Source organism: Dryas octopetala, chromosome 7 (assembly GCF_963921425.1).
Source record: "Dryas octopetala chromosome 7, drDryOcto1.1, whole genome shotgun sequence".
Classification (NCBI taxonomy): Eukaryota; Viridiplantae; Streptophyta; class Magnoliopsida; order Rosales; family Rosaceae; genus Dryas; species Dryas octopetala.
In genome coordinates, this window is record NC_141372.1 from 5219836 (window position 1) to 5237157 (window position 17322).

The 17322-nt window shown below is 37.0% G+C and overlaps 4 protein-coding genes across 6 annotated transcripts; 2 read left to right on the top strand and 2 right to left on the bottom strand.

Annotated features, from left to right (window-relative positions):
- Positions 1-3636: 3636 nt before the first annotated feature.
- Positions 3637-6311, bottom strand: LOC147278862 (protein NONRESPONDING TO OXYLIPINS 2, mitochondrial). 2 transcript variants are annotated; one of them, XM_086251792.1, is made up of 3 exons: positions 6007-6311; positions 5749-5867; positions 3637-3913 (listed from the first exon to the last, which is right to left on the bottom strand). In XM_086251792.1, the coding sequence occupies exons 1-3, from the start codon at positions 6135-6137 to the stop codon at positions 3888-3890; spliced, it is 276 nt and encodes a 91-aa protein (XP_086107918.1). In that variant the 5' UTR covers positions 6138-6311; the 3' UTR covers positions 3637-3887. The 2 variants fall into 2 exon arrangements, with proteins under 2 accessions (XP_086107918.1, XP_086107917.1); XM_086251791.1 differs by having other exon boundaries at positions 5692-5867; positions 6007-6276.
- A 385-nt stretch (positions 6312-6696) lies between these two features.
- LOC147278863 (Peptidyl-tRNA hydrolase II (PTH2) family protein) lies at positions 6697-9769 on the bottom strand. 2 transcript variants are annotated; one of them, XM_086251431.1, is made up of 8 exons: positions 9646-9769; positions 9058-9258; positions 8512-8572; positions 8330-8366; positions 7882-7959; positions 7699-7771; positions 7335-7374; positions 6697-7078 (listed from the first exon to the last, which is right to left on the bottom strand). In XM_086251431.1, the coding sequence occupies exons 1-8, from the start codon at positions 9676-9678 to the stop codon at positions 7029-7031; spliced, it is 573 nt and encodes a 190-aa protein (XP_086107557.1). In that variant the 5' UTR covers positions 9679-9769; the 3' UTR covers positions 6697-7028. The 2 variants fall into 2 exon arrangements, with proteins under 2 accessions (XP_086107557.1, XP_086107556.1); XM_086251430.1 differs by having other exon boundaries at positions 9058-9261; positions 9646-9746.
- A 1967-nt stretch (positions 9770-11736) lies between these two features.
- On the top strand, positions 11737-12839 carry LOC147278864 (SWIM zinc finger family protein / mitogen-activated protein kinase kinase kinase (MAPKKK)-like protein). The gene has a single exon (XM_086252413.1). The coding sequence runs from the start codon at positions 11993-11995 to the stop codon at positions 12713-12715; it is 723 nt and encodes a 240-aa protein (XP_086108539.1). The 5' UTR covers positions 11737-11992; the 3' UTR covers positions 12716-12839.
- A 505-nt stretch (positions 12840-13344) lies between these two features.
- On the top strand, positions 13345-16802 carry LOC147278865 (Regulator of chromosome condensation (RCC1) family protein). Its single transcript, XM_086251158.1, has 5 exons — positions 13345-13547; positions 13636-13818; positions 14838-14873; positions 15015-15115; positions 15210-16802. Exons 1-5 carry the CDS (start codon positions 13448-13450, stop codon positions 16515-16517), a joined length of 1728 nt encoding a protein of 575 aa, XP_086107284.1. The 5' UTR covers positions 13345-13447; the 3' UTR covers positions 16518-16802.
- The last annotated feature ends 520 nt before the right edge of the window (positions 16803-17322 follow it).

Here is a 17322-nt window from a genome sequence, read left to right on the forward strand (position 1 = left end):
TTTTTGATTTAGTTGATTTTTTGCAGAGATAATCTTCATAGTTAGATCTAAAAAATTAATGGTTTCGATCATAAATTTACATTAATTGCGGAATGAAAATAATAAAAGAGAAAGTTAATAAAAAAAATAGATTGAAGAAGATGGATAGCATTCTTCTATATATATATATTACTCATTAGTTTATAGAATTAAAAATTAACGGTTCTGATCATAAATCTATATTAATTGCAGAATAAAAATAATAAAAGAGAAAATTAATGAAGAAAGTAGATTGGAGAAAATGGATAGCATTCTTATATATATATATAAACACACGATAGAATTAAAATTAAAAGATGTATATATATATGTATATTACTCATTAGTTCATAGAATTAAAAGATGATAGCTGTAGCCAGCTATCATCTTTTAATTAAAATTATCTGTTTATTTGATCACAGTTACATAATTAAACGATTTTTGATTTAGTTGATTTTTTGCAGAGATAATCTTCATAGTTAGATCTAAAAAATTAATGGTTTCGATCATAAATTTACATTAATTGCGGAATGAAAATAATAAAAGAGAAAGTTAATAAAAAAAATAGATTGAAGAAGATGGATAGCATTCTTCTATATATATATTACTCATTAGTTTATAGAATTAAAAATTAACGGTTCTGATCATAAATCTATATTAATTGCAGAATAAAAATAATAAAAGAGAAAATTAATGAAGAAAGTAGATTGGAGAAAATAGATAGCATTCTTATATATATATATATAAACACACGATAGAATTAAAATTAAAAGATGTATATATATATATGTATATTACTCATTAGTTCATAGAATTAAAAGATGATAGCTGTAGCCAGCTACATTTAGATTTTTGTTGCAGACCCAAAAGACAAGAGGAAAAGAAATAAATAATTTGATGTATGGGCCGTATGGCCTGTGTGGCCAGCTAGAGATTATGATAAATATTCTACGTAATTAATATTAAATATTTATTATGTGCATGAAATTCAGTGAAAAACTGGTTGTAAGCCAGTGGCCGGGGATTAACCATTGCAGAGAATGTTAGAAAGAAAAAGCATCAGAGATTGAGGCCAAACAGATTTTTCACATCTTCTTCTGCTGCATACACAAAATCCGGTTGGCGGAATTAATTAATTTGTTACTATCTTCTTGCACAAATTTTCCCACCTTTTTAAGACTTCGAGAAAATCAAAATGAAGATCGATTTTTCCAATGAAAACCAAAATGATTGAACATGCATGTGTTTCGCAAACCCACTTCCTTTATTTAATTGCACGTGGGTTCAATTCCTTCACTTCCTAAAGATTTCAGCACAAGTCTAGGACCAACACCCATAGTATTACAAGTCTTTATCTTATATATATATATGGATTTGAATTTTCTATTAGTCTTGGTTTTTTTTTTTTTTTTGTCAATTTATTTTAAAATGAGTTCGGTTTGACCTAAATACAATGTTAGAGAGAGATTTTTAGTTGTAATATTTTATGAAAATTAATGAAGTTGTTATAGACTTATAGTTGACAATATGTTATGTACAATGTATATGCATGCAGGATCCTAGACAACGCTGATCCAAAGGCCTGTTGAGTTAATTGTATAATGTATTAATATTGTCATATATTTAAGCTAGTACTTTTAATATATATTCTTTAATTATAAGCTGGCTATGTAGTTTTGTTTAGTTTTATCGATTGGTTAACCAACAGAATTGTAAAAGAAAAAGAAATAAGAGGGGAAACCGGCCAGAGGAACCCAATGGTGGGAATTAATAATTATTTTCAAAACCCAAAGTTTTTAAAAAAAAATTGATTCTTTCTTGTGATTAACATTTGTACATTAGTGTAGAAGGGTGGGAAAGTTTGCGGTGGTCACGTGCCTCTTTTTCATGCCCTCATGCACCAGTCAGTGGTTTATGATGCCATCACTGACACAGACACAAGTTTCTTCATTAATATTAATACTATAAAGCTGCACTGCGTGTAATACTTTGGAAATTTATTTTATTTATTTTTTATTTATTTTTAATGTCATAAGTCATAACTCATAAGCAAGGGAAAATTTTTTTATAGCCCACTAAGTAATAAATTTTTATATGATTTTAGGGTTTACAGTCATCACGTAATTAATTAAACTTCTGAGGAGCATGCAATTAAAGTTTCACATTGGTCTCGGGTTATAAGGATTTCAAGTAATCAAAACTAATCTAAAGAATTAATGACTTGCCATCAATTGGGCAAAGAAGCACGACAAAACCTCAAGAGTTGTACAATGGAGAGAAGAAATGGCAATTGTCCAAAAATGTAAAGGATCAAAGAGAATCAAGAAAGTGATGGGACTTGATTATTACAAAAAGTGATAGAAATGTAAAAACAACAAAAAACAAAAGTAAGGACATATATAGATACACATGTTATAAAATGGTTTCAAATATTCGAATTTTGTTAGGGAATGAAAATCACTTGAAGTCTTGAACCATACTCCATGGAAGAAAAAGCAACTCCACTATCAAATGGCCAAATTAAGTAAAGAGAAGCATGCTCTTTACTTAAAGAAGATCAATGATGCTAAATATGGGCGCTAGTCAATTATAATCAACGTCCATAAATAGTTTCATTTTTAACATCTTCGAACCAAAGCATACATATGGGTTTCCATGCATGGGGCATACTTTCCATGTTCATTATAAAGGGGTTGTCTCTAATTTCCATCCACAGCCACCTCTACTCTGACAATGACTTGGGCCACCTTTAATTATATAGTTATACGCTAAAGCTTTTCTCAATTGCCCTAACATGGTAAACACTAAACAGTGACTCTCCAAATGAAGAAACATCTATAATTAATTATTAAGTACCTATTTCATTTTCATGTGCTCATAACACATGGTAAACCTCCACCCAACTAGTTGTTAACAGGTAGTAATCCATATCTTATTTTAACAAATCAAGTACCACTACACAGGAGAAAGATTATAATCAATTTTCTTCTGGGCCATTGCTTATAGACACTAAAAGGGCTGCTGAAAACAGTTGTGCAACTGTTCAATCTTAGTCATGAAGTGGGGTCTGAGATTTTTTTCTTTTAATTACATCGATACTATACTCGAACTTAGGATCTAAATCTTTACCTACCCATTTCAATGTCACTTGAACTAAAGCTCTTTGGGCGGACCCCAACTTCATAATGTCAAGTAGAGAAGATATTTGGGGTAGCATTTCAGTGAGTCATGCTTAGAAATGACACATTAAGAATGAATTTTCATACATATGTATGGTTGAGTATGAAACAAGTGTGCAGATGCAAAGGACTTTGAGAGAGAGAGAGAGAGAGAGAGAGAGAGAGAGAGAGAGAGAGAGACCCACATGCAACATGCAAGTGTATGGTTATCATGGAGACATTGGCTCTAAGGCCAATGCTCTGTTTTCAAAGAAATGGGAGACATCGGACGTTATCACATCGACCGCCCAGCATCCTCACCTGCACTTCACGTTGCTTACAATCTTATTCTATATTATCAATTCATGATACGTGGCAACATCCCTTTTGCTGCCACCTTTATTTCATTTGTGAGGTAGTAAAAGAGAAAATGCATTGGTGATGAGGAAGAAAACTTTAACTGGAGGAACTTACAACAGACGCCAAATATTAATATTTTTTTAAAAAAAGATGATTATTTTTTTCCCAGTAAAGGATTGTAAATCTGTAATGTAGTACATTGATGCTGTAGAAAAATGCATTTGAAGGAGAGTTTCAACAATTATAGCAACGAGTCAGAGAATTCAACTCCAATAGATGATGAAAAGGACATGCTGATAACAGAGCTGATGGCACTCATCTCTTAGCCTCTATCTTCCAACTTCAATCTCTTTATCGAGGCACACTGAGACCCAGTTCTGAATATATTTATAAAAAAAAAGGACGATAACATTAGCAATATAACTAAAAAACAACTTTATAAATCAAGTGAACTGAATCGTTAGTAAACAACGTACAGAAACCAACTAAATCAGATATATCATAATTCATAAGTATTGCTGTATAGAGTGCAAAAAGTTTAGTTGCCAACCACCATTAGAACTGAAAAGTACATGTCAATCCTAGGACTTGATAGATAAATCCTTTTTCAAGAGTAAATTATCTCATTAAGAATGGCAAAATTAGTAGTGTTGTAATGTTACACACTTAAAGATAAAACTTATAATATTCAAACAGAAAGCAAATTTCAGTGATTCTGAGTGTACCATTGCCCATCTATGAAGAATACACTGTGCCAAAGTTAAGAATAAAGTACTCGAGACCCAAAGAATGATGGGTATTTTACTCATAAACCAAGTTCAATCCTTTCATACCTATCTTCAGCCTTGACAAATAGGATTGCTCCTCCCACATTAATTATTGGTTACTAGCTCTTCACCTCAAAACGGGAAAAACTGAATCTTGATCTCAATGCTTATACCATAGAACAGAAGTTAGTGTCTAGCCGTGTGATTAAAAAACCAACTAGTCTAGACATCTAGAAGTTAATTATACTGCATGGTTGAAGAACCCCCCAAAATACCACAAGGTCTTCCAGCATGGAATCATAATTATCATTGTACAATCCACACAAATCATATAATACATTTTAAAATAATAATCATCATTATTCATCATATCTACAACAGCATAAAATTAATGTTAAGTGTTGAACAAAATTTTCTTGAGTCATGACAACCTTTAAGTTTGTAAGGACTATCATGTTTGGAGAATGAACTGAGGTCACACACCATTCCTGACTTCGCAAGACCAAAGAGAAAAATAAATGCACAACACTATGAAACATTGAAACTGAACTTCAATAATAGGAAATTAAAAAAAGGTAGACCCAATAGTTTCATTAGAATGCACGGATTAGATGCATACTCCTCAGATATTCCCTTTTTATTTTGTAAGATGACTTCAAGAACTACATACCAAATGCTCTCTCAAAAACATTAGGTGGAAATAATTCTTGCTAATTGGAAGTTTATCCTAACCATAACTATGTCAAGTATTTCGTATGGGGTATGCAATTTGGCTCCAGTTGTCTTCTATTCATGATATTTTTGCTTGCCACATATCATGGTTAAACGACCACATGAAGGAGAGCAAAACATGAAACAACTGATTTTCACCATTATTGGCAGCACTTTACACCTACCACCATCCCCTATATATGAGGTTCCAATTGCAAGAAATTTGAATCTTAAAGAACGCTATGTATTATCATAGAAAACACATAATAATAGATGAATTCACAATTGTGACATGCATATCAAATAGAGCATCTAAAATATCAGTGTCAGAAGGTTTCTTTGAGCAGTACTATAGCTGTTTTAGATGTCATATACCCTCTAAATTTTATGAACAATGTGGCCCAAATATGTTCCTCTAAACTTGAACTCAAACCAAAAATTTGGGCTACTAATACAAATTACATTAACAAAAAAGAATTGAAGTATACCAAATCCCACTAACCAACTACTAAAGGTATAAGGGACCAGAGTGATATACTAGACTAACAATTTTCTGAATATCAGTTTCACCAATTTTAGTACGACCAAAACAAATTGAGCAAATTACAACACAAAGAAAGAATAATACAAATTCAGGATTCAATATTCGCTCATTATGGAGTAAAAAAGTTGCTTACAGATAATAAATACAAAACATTGGAGATATCAAACTCCCGGGTTTGCACCGAGCATACCCTGAGACAACGACCTCGAGCTCCTCGAGTCAATGCCGAGGCACGACGTGAGCCGAGCCGAAGAGACCGCTGTGTGAAACGGAAGCAAAGATTGCAGAGAACCCAACTGAGGAATCGGCCTGAAATTCAAAAGGTCGAAAAAGTTAAAAACTTTGCTAATTTGATGAAACCCCGTTGGAGATAACGACCTGAATTACAATCCCAAAAGGAAAATTTGCAAAAGATGGGTGTGAAAATGGGTTTGAAGGGCTTGCTTACCTTGACATTGTGAGAGAGGAGCGAGTGGAGGGGAGCGAAGACATGGGTGTGGGCTTGATCGTTGGTTTGGTCACGGTGGATTTGAGAAGAGAGAGAGTCGGCTTTGAAAGAGATCTGCAGCGAGAGGCCATTGGAGAACACGGCGGAGAAATGGTAGAGCTAGGGTTTTGGGGATGACACTTACAGTCGTTGGAGAGCCAGGGCTCTAATGGGGTTTAGCATTTTGGTGAAATTACCAAAAGGTGATGAGGAATATTATTAAAGACTTCTTAGTAAGAAAAACTATTTTCCCCTAGCAAATTAATTCACAGGGAAAGAAAAGTGATTTTTTTTTTTTTTGAAATCAAATTTGATATTGTGGACTCTGATTGCTTTAGAAGTGATTTGGATGATTGTATTGTTAGTGGGAAAAATGGTCTATTTAGTGAAGTCTTCTACAAATTGTGACACTTAGAGACTAGAGATTGAATTTTGTTTCATATAAATTAAATAAGTTTTATATATTTATTTCTCTCATCGAGTCTTAAGACGCCCTAAGTCGTATATGTGTTCTATGCAAAATTCGATTGAATCCGAATGAAAACAAAATTCTCAAGTCTCAATGGCTTCACATAGACCATTTAAAAGTTTATACAAAATCATTGATTGTTAAGTTCATGCTCAATTCTTCACACAACAGGTACGAAGCAGTTCCAAAGTACACTAGTTTCAATATACAATTCATGGTCCTTTCGGGTGTCAAGAGAATGAATGATATAAATATACCTAGAAATTTTACAATTTGTTCAACATACATTTGAATCAGAACAATGGAAAATTCAAGATACAAGTCCACCTTTCTTATCCACCAGTGGCAGTGGGGTTAGGTCTACAGGATTCTTAATGGCATATTACTAAGAAACAGATAAACCATCTCTTCAGCATGACAGGCCTCAATTAGAGAAGAAAAAACCAAGACGAGAAAAGCTCCCATGGAATATGGAAGAACAATGGTGTTTCAGGTCTTTGTTTCTACAGCATTGTCAGAGGAGGCCCTGTTTCCCTGTCACTGAATCTACTATTTCTTTTGGTCCTGCACAAAAAGTAAAATAATAAGAAGGCACCTCCTTTAAATTGGGTTATTTTTTCATATTTAATTATGGTAAATTCAAGAGCATGTAATGTAGAAAGCCACAATAATCACAAGACAGGCAGTAATTTCAATTTGTTTTATAATCTAAGATCTTAAACATCTTTCCAATACTTCCATCGATTCAGCAAAAGGGTGTTACATTTGTCTACAAAAGCATGCAACAAAGCTATTTTCCAGCCAAGTGTGAGATGCATACCAGGTCCAACGGCAAGAACTGTCTTTGACCCACTTGCAACCTGAGCATAATAAAGTGAATGTCAAGATCTTAACTACAATCTTATTCCAGACCCCAGAAAAAGCTATAATCTCATCGTTTTCTTTTGAAGACAAAAATTTAGAACTACTTATTAATAGACATATAATTTCAGCAACTAAATAGCAATTGCATTTCTCCAGGTACACTCATACCAGCTACGAGCAAAAGTTCAACCCTCTCAAGATTTTGCTTTTTTGGATAAGGAACCGATACTCCTCACAATAACACAGTTGTCTTACTAGTTTTAAATGCCTTTAATTGACTTCAGACTGATTCCGTACATTCTGAGATTGCAACATTTTACCTGTGTTCGCCCTGCATCAGCAACAACAAAAGTTGGAAGGCCAATACTCTCAGCTGCTTCCTTCAGCTTATTCCTAAAAAAAAAAAAAAAAAACAGAATCTTAGCCCACAAATACAATTCAGCAACAAAGAGACATGTTTGTTAAGTGAGCTATATTATTTATGAACCAAATCATCTGCTTACATTTCCTGTTGATTTTTGCAAGTAACCACTATTTTGGGTTGCCCATATTGCTCCCATTGTATCAAAAGGGATCGGTGGCTGCAATGAATACTAGACGTTATAGCTTTGATATAATGGTACATCATTAATAAATACATAAAGACTCAGGGGTTGTCTGCATTCCACTTCTTCACTGATTGCATCATTGTACGAGTAGCTACTAATTACACTAATTTCTCTGCACACTTTCAAAACCATGGTTACAGATGTTAACTTTTCTGTCCTCAAATATTGCAAAAAGGCTAACTTTTGTATGAGGGCTTGCGCATAAGAGCACAAAGGTGCAGTCTTGAGAGAGAGAGAGAGAGAGAGAGAGAGAGAGAGAGAGAGAGAGAGAGAGAGAGAGAGAGAGATCATTGAATCAGAGTAAACTTTAATGTTCAAAATAGAAGAAGCCAGTCATAATCACCTTTGCACCAGTTCTGCATACATGCCAGTGGCAGCATCTGCAAGTTTGTGAAAGAAATATTTCACCAAATGATTCAGCAAAAGAAATCAAGAATAGGGTGTTGAGGATGCGAGAGGTGAAGTAATGGTGGAAAATCAATATTAGATGCACTAAATTAAAAATTAGAGTTTAAGGTATTTTACGAGCACACTGAGATGCGATTTTTCCAGTTGTCATCTTCAGGTCTCGTCTCACTACCAGAACCTGTCATGAGCAGTTCACCACTTGAAATCAGAGAATATTTCAACAACCAAAACAACAAACCTACTTAACACATAAACTCAAATCAAATCATTACAAACTCGACATATGCTTTTCATTAACAATCTCTAGAAAAGAGTAGAAATAAAAATTCGAATAACTGGCTACTTTTATGATTTAACAGTTCCCCAACAAATGTAGTAGTAGTCAATATAATTCGTTCATGCAATCTATAATGTCCTGGACGAATTCGTAATTCAATATAATTTGTTCATCAAGTTACTCCTCAATGATTAACAACCAGCTACTCGAATCAACTTTATCCTTTATATGAGGCCTATGTATAGCAAGACATGTTAACAAATATTATAGCATGGAATACACCAACAGTAACACTAGTCCAAGCTATAGATAGTACAAAGCTCAAGGTACTACCAATAACATAAGAATTCAATAGTAATAGGAGCTGAAGGCAATAAGAAACACACCATTTTAAGCTCTTCATCGCCATTACTTGAGACCATGCTTCGCTGTTGGAGCTTGCTTACTGCCAAATTGTTCTTCTTTGAGTAACCCTTCCCGGGTTTTGATAAATCCAACAACAACCCAAGAATGAAACCAATGACAACTCCTGGAATAAAGTTCTCTGGCCTAAAACTCAATGCCAACCATTCTTTTTCTTGCTGCTGCTGCTGCTTTCAATGATACCCATGAGAGTAAAATTGATATAAATTCCACTGTTAGCAGATTAGAAAGTAGAAAATAAACTAGATTATTGAATTTCGACTGATTTTGTTATTTGAGTCATAAGAAGTACAAATTTCCACTCAACGAAAGTTCTAATACAACAATATGGTCTCTTGACTTTCTTCCCCAGTTTATTGGCAGCCAAACGGAGGGTCCTGATGAACCCATATGAGAAAGATGCAATCTTTTTCTGTTTGGCTGCTGGGAACTCTGTCTGGTTTCCTTTTCCCGGAATTCCCAGAAACCCAACTCGGGGTAAGCGAAGAAATTGAAAGCCAAAAGTGAGAGGGAGAAAACTAAGTGATGAAAATGGAATTGAATAAAAATACCTTGTTTGGATGCCGAGAAGCGTTTGGAAACATGGGTTTTGTTCAGTGGTTTACAGCAAAAGGAGTACTTTCTCAGAGAAGAAAAGAGAATTTTGGTGGGTTGTAAGCAGGATATGAAGGTAAGTGGGACAAAACGGAAAGTCAAAAACAAATGTAATTATTTAAGAGAGCTGTTATTTGTACACCCTATTTTTTCTTTTTGCACACCCCTATTAAGAAAAAAAAAAAAAAAAAAAACTATACAGCCCCCTTATTTCCCTCTCTTTTTTCTCTCGTTCACACCCCTTCCCCTGTTTTTTTTTTTTTCTTCTTCTTCTCCAACCCTCCCCCAGCCAGCCCCTCCACCTAATCCACCTAGCCCCTCAACCCCCTCACCCGACCCACCCCTCCCTCCCTCCCCCTCCCCCTCCCCCTCCGGCCTCCCCCCTCCACCCAACCCACCTAGCCCCTCAGCCCCTGCACCGACCCCCCCAGCCCCTGCACCACCAAAACAGCCACCATCACCACCTTCTTCTTCCCTCTACCTAAGCCAAAACAGCCACCACCACTACCACATTCTTCTTATCTCTCTCTCTCTCTTCTCGCCCAAGCAAATAGCAAAAAAAAAAAAAAAGGGTGGCAGGTGGTTCGGCAGACCAGTGCCGAACCCGTCGGTTTCGTTCAACAGGTAACCGCCGAACAAACCTGGTTCGTTCGATGGGTACCTGCCGAACGAAACCGACGGGTTCGGCACTGGTCTGCCGAACCTGCAATTTTTTTATTTTTTAGTTGGTGTTGCGGGGGAGGAGGAGGTGCTGCGAGGAGGAGAGAGAAATACGAGGGTCAGTGTTGCGGGGAGGAGAGAGAGAGAGAGAGAAAGATGGAGGTGGTCGGGTGAGGGAAGGAGAGTGGGAGGGAGGTGGTCGGTGAGGGAGGGGAAGGGAGAGAGGTTGTCGGGGTGGGTGAGGGAGGGGGAGGGGCTGGGCTGGTTTCAACATTTTTTTTTTGTTCTTTGTTTTTTTTTTTTTTAATTTAAAAATTCATCTTTGGGGTGGGGTGTGTAGTGTTTGGATTATGTGGGTGTGTAGTGAGAAATTTTGGTGAGATTAATGACGTTGAGGTATTTTGGTAATGGGAGGGGTGTGTAAAAGAGAAATTTAAAATTTTAGAAGATGGTAGGAGGTGTGTAAGAGAAAAATGCGTGCAAAAAGAAAAAAAAATGGTGTGCAAATAGCAGCTCTCTTATTTAACGGGATTAATGTCATTTTGTTATCTAAATTATTACAATTGGATCGGTTTGATTTATAAATTTCTAATTTAAAAATTAAGGATTTTAAATTTTTTTAATTTTATCAATTGAGATTATTTTGTCAATTTACAAATTTTTCATCTAAATTTCCGTTTACATAGCACCATATGCCAATTACGTAAGATCATTTTTTAGGGCAAAATGAACTCTTTCATTTAGATCTTACAATTTTTTCTTATTTCATTTCTCATTTAATTTGGATGAAAAATGTGTAAATTAACGAAATAATCTCAATTAGCAAATTTGAAAAAGTCAAAGTCCTTACTTTTTCAAATTAAAAATTTGGGGACCAAACTGATACAAATATAATAATATGAGGAGCAAAATGACATTAATCCCTTATTTTTTTTGTTAAATAAGGAACAAAAATGTAATTTTCTAAGCTCTATTTGGCAGCTGCTGGCAGCTATCTTAAATTTGACATCTCAAATTCATGTCCTGGACATTCCCATTAACCAAAAAAATATATTATTCGTTATCAAAAAAATTTCTAAACTTTTTCCTCTAGAGAGAAAAGACATCTTTCTCTGCTAATTCTTCTTTTGACAAAATATATATATATATTACTGTGTGGTGTAAAACACTGTTTTTAGATCAGTGTTACCTGATCTTAGCCTTATTGATTGCTAGCATTGGTTACATTACATCAGTGTTACAGATCTTTCAGCACTACATAAAATCAGTGTTTTTCATTCTATAAGACTATAACTAAGTACTTTATATGTTCTAAAGAGAAATTGGGTTTGGCAATTGGCATTCAATTTTATTTGCAGATAGAGTGGTTTGTTTGTCATTCTTTTGTAGCAAAAAAGTGGCTTGAGGTTGAGGGTCTACCCTCACATTACTCCAACTCAAGGTTTTGAAATTCTCCAAATTCACCAACTTCTCTACCCACCCGCTATCCCTCACGTACTCCTCAAACCCACACAAAGAATCCCAACCACATTCCCCTATAAATCCCATTTATCAAACACCTTACCTTGCCTTATTTTGTTCCCAAAAGTAAAATCACATTTCAGGTTTTCAACTACCAACAACCTTAACTGCCATAACTGCCCAATGGAATCTGTTGCCTCCAATTCCTCCCTACCTAACCACCACCACCACCGGGAGCCGCGCACCCGGTTCAAACCCACACAACCCTTCGCGGACCGGGTAGTCCGGGCCCTCCACCACCACCTCCGCCTCCTCCACCGCTCCGAATCCAATTTCTTTGTCTTGGGCGCCACCGGGAACGTGTACACCGTGGCCTTATCCACCATCCCTTCATGCACGTGTCCCGACCGTGCAACCCCATGCAAGCACATACTGTTTGTGCTGCTCCGGGTATTGGGTCTCCCCCTTGATGACACGTGTCTCAGGAGGAGAACTCTCCGGCCGTGCCAGGTCAGCCGCCTCCTGGGGCTGCCCACGCTGCCCGAAGCACTGGCCGGGGTCAGTGTGCGCCAGAGGTTTCACCAGCTGTTTTTTCAAAGAAATCGGGGCTCTTCATCAACAGGACCAAGCATAGATATTGAAGATGGTAGTACCTGCCCTGTTTGCTTAGATGAGATGGGAAAGGAAGATAGAGTGGTGGCTTGTGGGACATGTAGAAACCCAATTCATGAAGAATGCTTGTTGAAGTGGAAGAGGAGCACAGGGAGGAGGTCAGCTTATTGTGTGATTTGCAGGGCAAGGTGGAGGGGTAAGATGGACCAGGACAAGTACTTGAACTTGGCTGCTTATGCTGCTCATGATCATGAGGATGATAATGCTGATCTGGGTCTCTGTGGTGCTGGTTAATCCAAGTCTATAATTTGATGTATGATTCATAATTGTAAATACAAAGATAGATAATGTAAACTTTGAAAAGGAAATTAAATATGACGAAGTGATTTGTAGGATGTTGGTTGATCTGTCACTGTTTCTTAACGAAATTGATTGCTGCTACATATGTGAAAGTGACCAATTCCTGCACACTTTTATTGGGATTGAGTTGCCATTTTATGACTTATCGATTAAGCAATAGATTAACTATGGTTTAGTCATAATAAGAACGATTTAGTGGTTGACAAGAAACAGAAGCAGAGATAACCTTGTTAATGCATGATGGATGATACGTAATTAGGCTTCTTTTGTGTCTTACAAATCCAAACCCAAGTCCTATTTAACACCTGCCAATCACAGCTCTACAACAAATGAACAAAAAGATTAGCATTGCAATATTGAGCATGTTGTAATCCTTAAACAACCTTCTGGTCATTGACTCATTAATATGGATTTATTATGAAATCATGCATTGTCAATATAAATTTATGATAACCCAAAATTTCCCATATTCAAATTAATGACAAAACAAAAAGAATATTGAATTTGACAGGTGCCCAAATTGACAGATACGTCAAAATACATTGTAAGATAATTTCCATTCAGCCATTGACAGTGAGTACAAAAATATCAGCAGATAAAGACCTCTACATCTCTCGGGGGCAATTTATCAAACATCAAACTAACTGGGTCACTCTGGCTTCAACAATGGAGGAGGACAGCGTCGTCAGTCTTCCCAATAGCGGCAACTTGTCTCGTAAAGTGGTGGCAGTGGCTGCCGGCGAAGCCCACACTCTGGCTCTCACAGGTAGGACTTAGGAGACTTCGACACAAGCAGAAGATAATTGATGAATTTAGAGAATTGAATATTTGATGTTTGTGGTGTTGAATTGCAGGGGATGGCTCCGTGTATTCGTGGGGAAGAGGAATGTTTGGGCGGCTTGGGACTGGCTCCGAAGCCGACGAGCTCTTCCCGGTTCGGGTCGAATTCGAATTCAATGACCCACGTAGTGCAGAAGAAACCGGGCTCAAATTTGTGGGAGTCGCCGCTGGTGCTTACCACAGTCTTGCTCTTGCTGGTCAGTTTTTAAAGCTTTCAGTCAGATTTTGATGCTTTCCGTAGTTTAAGGTCAGATTTTAAAAGCTTTCAGTCAGATTTTAAAGCTTTCACTGCTGGTGCTTACCACAGTCTTGCTGTTGCTGGTCAGTTTTTAGTTTGAATGGGTGTTTTCAAAAGAAACTTAAGGTTGCAACTTGAAATGGGCTTTATTCAGTCTTTGATTCTTAAAATTCTTGTCTGATCTCTGTGGCAGACATTGAAATGAATAGATGGTATGTTGGTGTTGCACAAAGATAGTGATTATTTTGTGGGTGATTCTTTCTGCTGGTTACATGCTTGTAGACATCACCACTTTTCTTAAGTTTTGTTTTTACTTTTTTATAAAGTGCTTGAAAAGTTGGCTTCTTCTTGTTCTATCTTGACTTGAGGACCCACTGGAAGGTTAAAGTTCAAAACTTTCCTGCATTTAAATCCAATTATCAGGCCAATTTGAAGTTTGAAAAACTAGGCCAGGCAACTAAAGCCTCTTGATGAGTTTAGGATCAAGTTATATGTTGCTAGCCCTTGATGTGTTTATTGGAATTGAAAAATGTTTTTGGTTGTGAGACCAATAACCAAGGCTGTGTAGAGTGGCATTACTGTACTTCTTTGCATGACCTATGGACAGACATTTACTTTGACTAAATGGCTGCATAGTCTACTTTGACTGAATTGCTGCATAGTCTGTTTTCAATGTGATGGCCAACTTCTTCCCATGAAATCTATGATACTTAAGCATTGTGCTTTGTCTTATTACAATGCGCATATATAGATGTAATCCTGGTGTACTATTTATGATCGGATTTAGTTACTTGGCACACATTAGGATAATAATATAAACTAACCATATGGGAAAGTGCATCCATTAGATATCAGAACTCAGAATATACATCTGGGAATAGCTTTAGCCTGAATCTACCTTTGAACTAGCAACGCAATGAAATAATTGACTGGTGGACGTGATTCTCCTCTGTTCTAACTTTACTTGTGTGATGGCAGATGATGGGTCAGTGTGGTGCTGGGGTTACAACAACTGTATCCTTCATTATAGGGTTATTTATATGCTTCATTAATTCAGAGCAATGGAAGAAGTTAGTTATGGGGATTGCATCACTAGTATTTCTTCTTTGTGCTTGCGCCTTGTTTATACTGTTCAAATCCTTGACTATTGAACGGATGGCCAACTTGGTGTAAATGGGGAAAATTCTCTGGTGCCCTGCTTGCTGGAGCGGTTTCTTGAGTTGGCGTCTGCAACGAAGAGTGAAGTGCCACTAAAGGTATGGAAAGAATTGTATTATCGTTGCACCAAATACCTGATGAAGACAAGAGCCTTATGTGCTGTTTTCTTGTTACCGCATTTGTCTACATCAGGTTTGTTCTGTTAAAGCTGGAGGGATGATGTCTCTAGCAATTGATAATCTAGGTGCTCTTTGGATGTGGGGCAACTGCCCACAAGAAAGCAGCAGCAGTGAAAGTGGGTTCTCTCTTGTGAGTAGTTTCAATCCGACCCCTGTGTGGGATTTCCATGGCCACACTGTCGTAAAGGTGGCATGTGGAAATGAGCATGTTGTAGCCCTAGTCACTGCTGGAGAAACATATAAAGGTGAAGATCTTGTATGCTTCTCTTGGGGTGGTAACAACCATGGTCAGTTAGGCCTGGGGGATAAAGAGAACAGGAATCGTCCTGCAATAGTAGATACTTTTAACCAGGACTCCCCTTTCGCAATTTATGAGGTAGCTTGTGGGGCTTTTCACACAGCTTTGCTCACCCACAGAAAAAGGCCGAGTGACACATTAGAAAGCATGTGCTGGACGTTTGGCATTGGAGAAAATGGACAGCTTGGGCATGGAACCACCCAAAATGCATTGTCTCCTGAACCTGTGAAAGTATTGCCGCAGTATGTGTATCTTATCTCTGTTGACTGTGGCTTATTTCACACAAGTGTTGTTTCATCTGCGGGAGATGTGTGGTCCTGGGGAATGGAGAAGGGTCTTGGCCTATGCCCAGATGCTAGTTTTACCGGAACAGATGCAGGGGATGCTATTTCTCCCATACAGATTTGGTGTAACAGATTGAATAAGGCTAAATTTCAGGATCCAGTCCAAGTTGTTTGTGGGGCTGCCCATACTGTTCTTGTTGCACATGATGGATATAAGCTTTGGTCTTGGGGTAGAGGAAGGAGTGGGGTTCTCGGAAATGGTAAGACGATTGACTATTATGCTCCCACTGTTGTATTGTGGCCTCCACTTACAGAGGACTTCAAGCAAGAAGAACTAAATACCGACAATGAGGATAAAAATGGGGAAGAGAATTCTACAGGGCCCACCGAAACAGAGAAAAGGTTGTCTTTGGCAATGGAAGAGATGAAGCTTCTTCAGTCAAAACTTTCAGTGATGGAACAGTATGCTAGCATACTTCATGGCTCAATATTTGGAAAACCCTTTGAAGAGCAGGATATTCCAATCTCATTGCAGAACTCGGGTACTTATGACATTGCAAAGGAATGGGACAACATGTTAGAGTCAGCAGATCGTGCCAAGCTCATCAGGATGGAAACGTTCTACCGAAGTATGCTTGCAGGTGTTAAAGATAAGCTCATGAAGAGAAGGATTCAAGAGCTAGTGAAGGAGTGTCTCAATTCTTCTACTATAAACCTGAGGTATAATGGAGATGTGTGATTCTGAAATCTGAATACAGTGACAATATACATTTGTACAGAATGAAGAGAGCGATCCAAGATACAATAAAGGACTGTATTCATTCTTCTACTAGGGCTATACACAAAACAGTTCTCAAAATGTTTGAATTCGTGAAACAAATTTCTTTGCAGTTTGTACAGAAGACTTTGGTCAGTTGCTTGCCATTATGTAAAGTGATTGTTTTTTTTTTTTTTTGCTTGTTATGATGTAAACTGAGATTTGAGTACTCTATGATTATATGTAGAGCTGAGGTTATGTTCTCCAGATCATTTGAATAAAACATGGAACAATGAATACTATTTGTACTTAGTTAATAATCCAATGGACTTAACCAAAAAAAAAAAAGGTTAATTTATGGAGAATTAAATAGTCAATTTGTTTTTTCAAATTTTCCGGTGCCAAGCGACCGGCAGTGCCGCTGAACACTGGCCTTGTTTTGTTAAAAACTACCAATCACTTCTTGCAACATTTGGTGCTCCTTTTTCAGTTGCTTTTTGACTTATTTTTTTGATGGGTTCGTTTTCATAGATTGTAAAGTATTCTATGAAAATTATATTTTAAATTTTAACTCTAAAATTTTGATCGGAACCTAAGTGCCTATAGCTCGGATAAATATAAAAAATGCACTAGAGCTTGACACATAAAGTGCATAAAAAAACAAATTGTGGATATCCGCTCTAGAGAAGGAGCAACCCGACACCCGGATAAGATTTGACCATTACCAAACACACCCCAAATTGGTCATTCCCTCCCCAACTAGTCTGTAACTTTCACCGCTTACGCG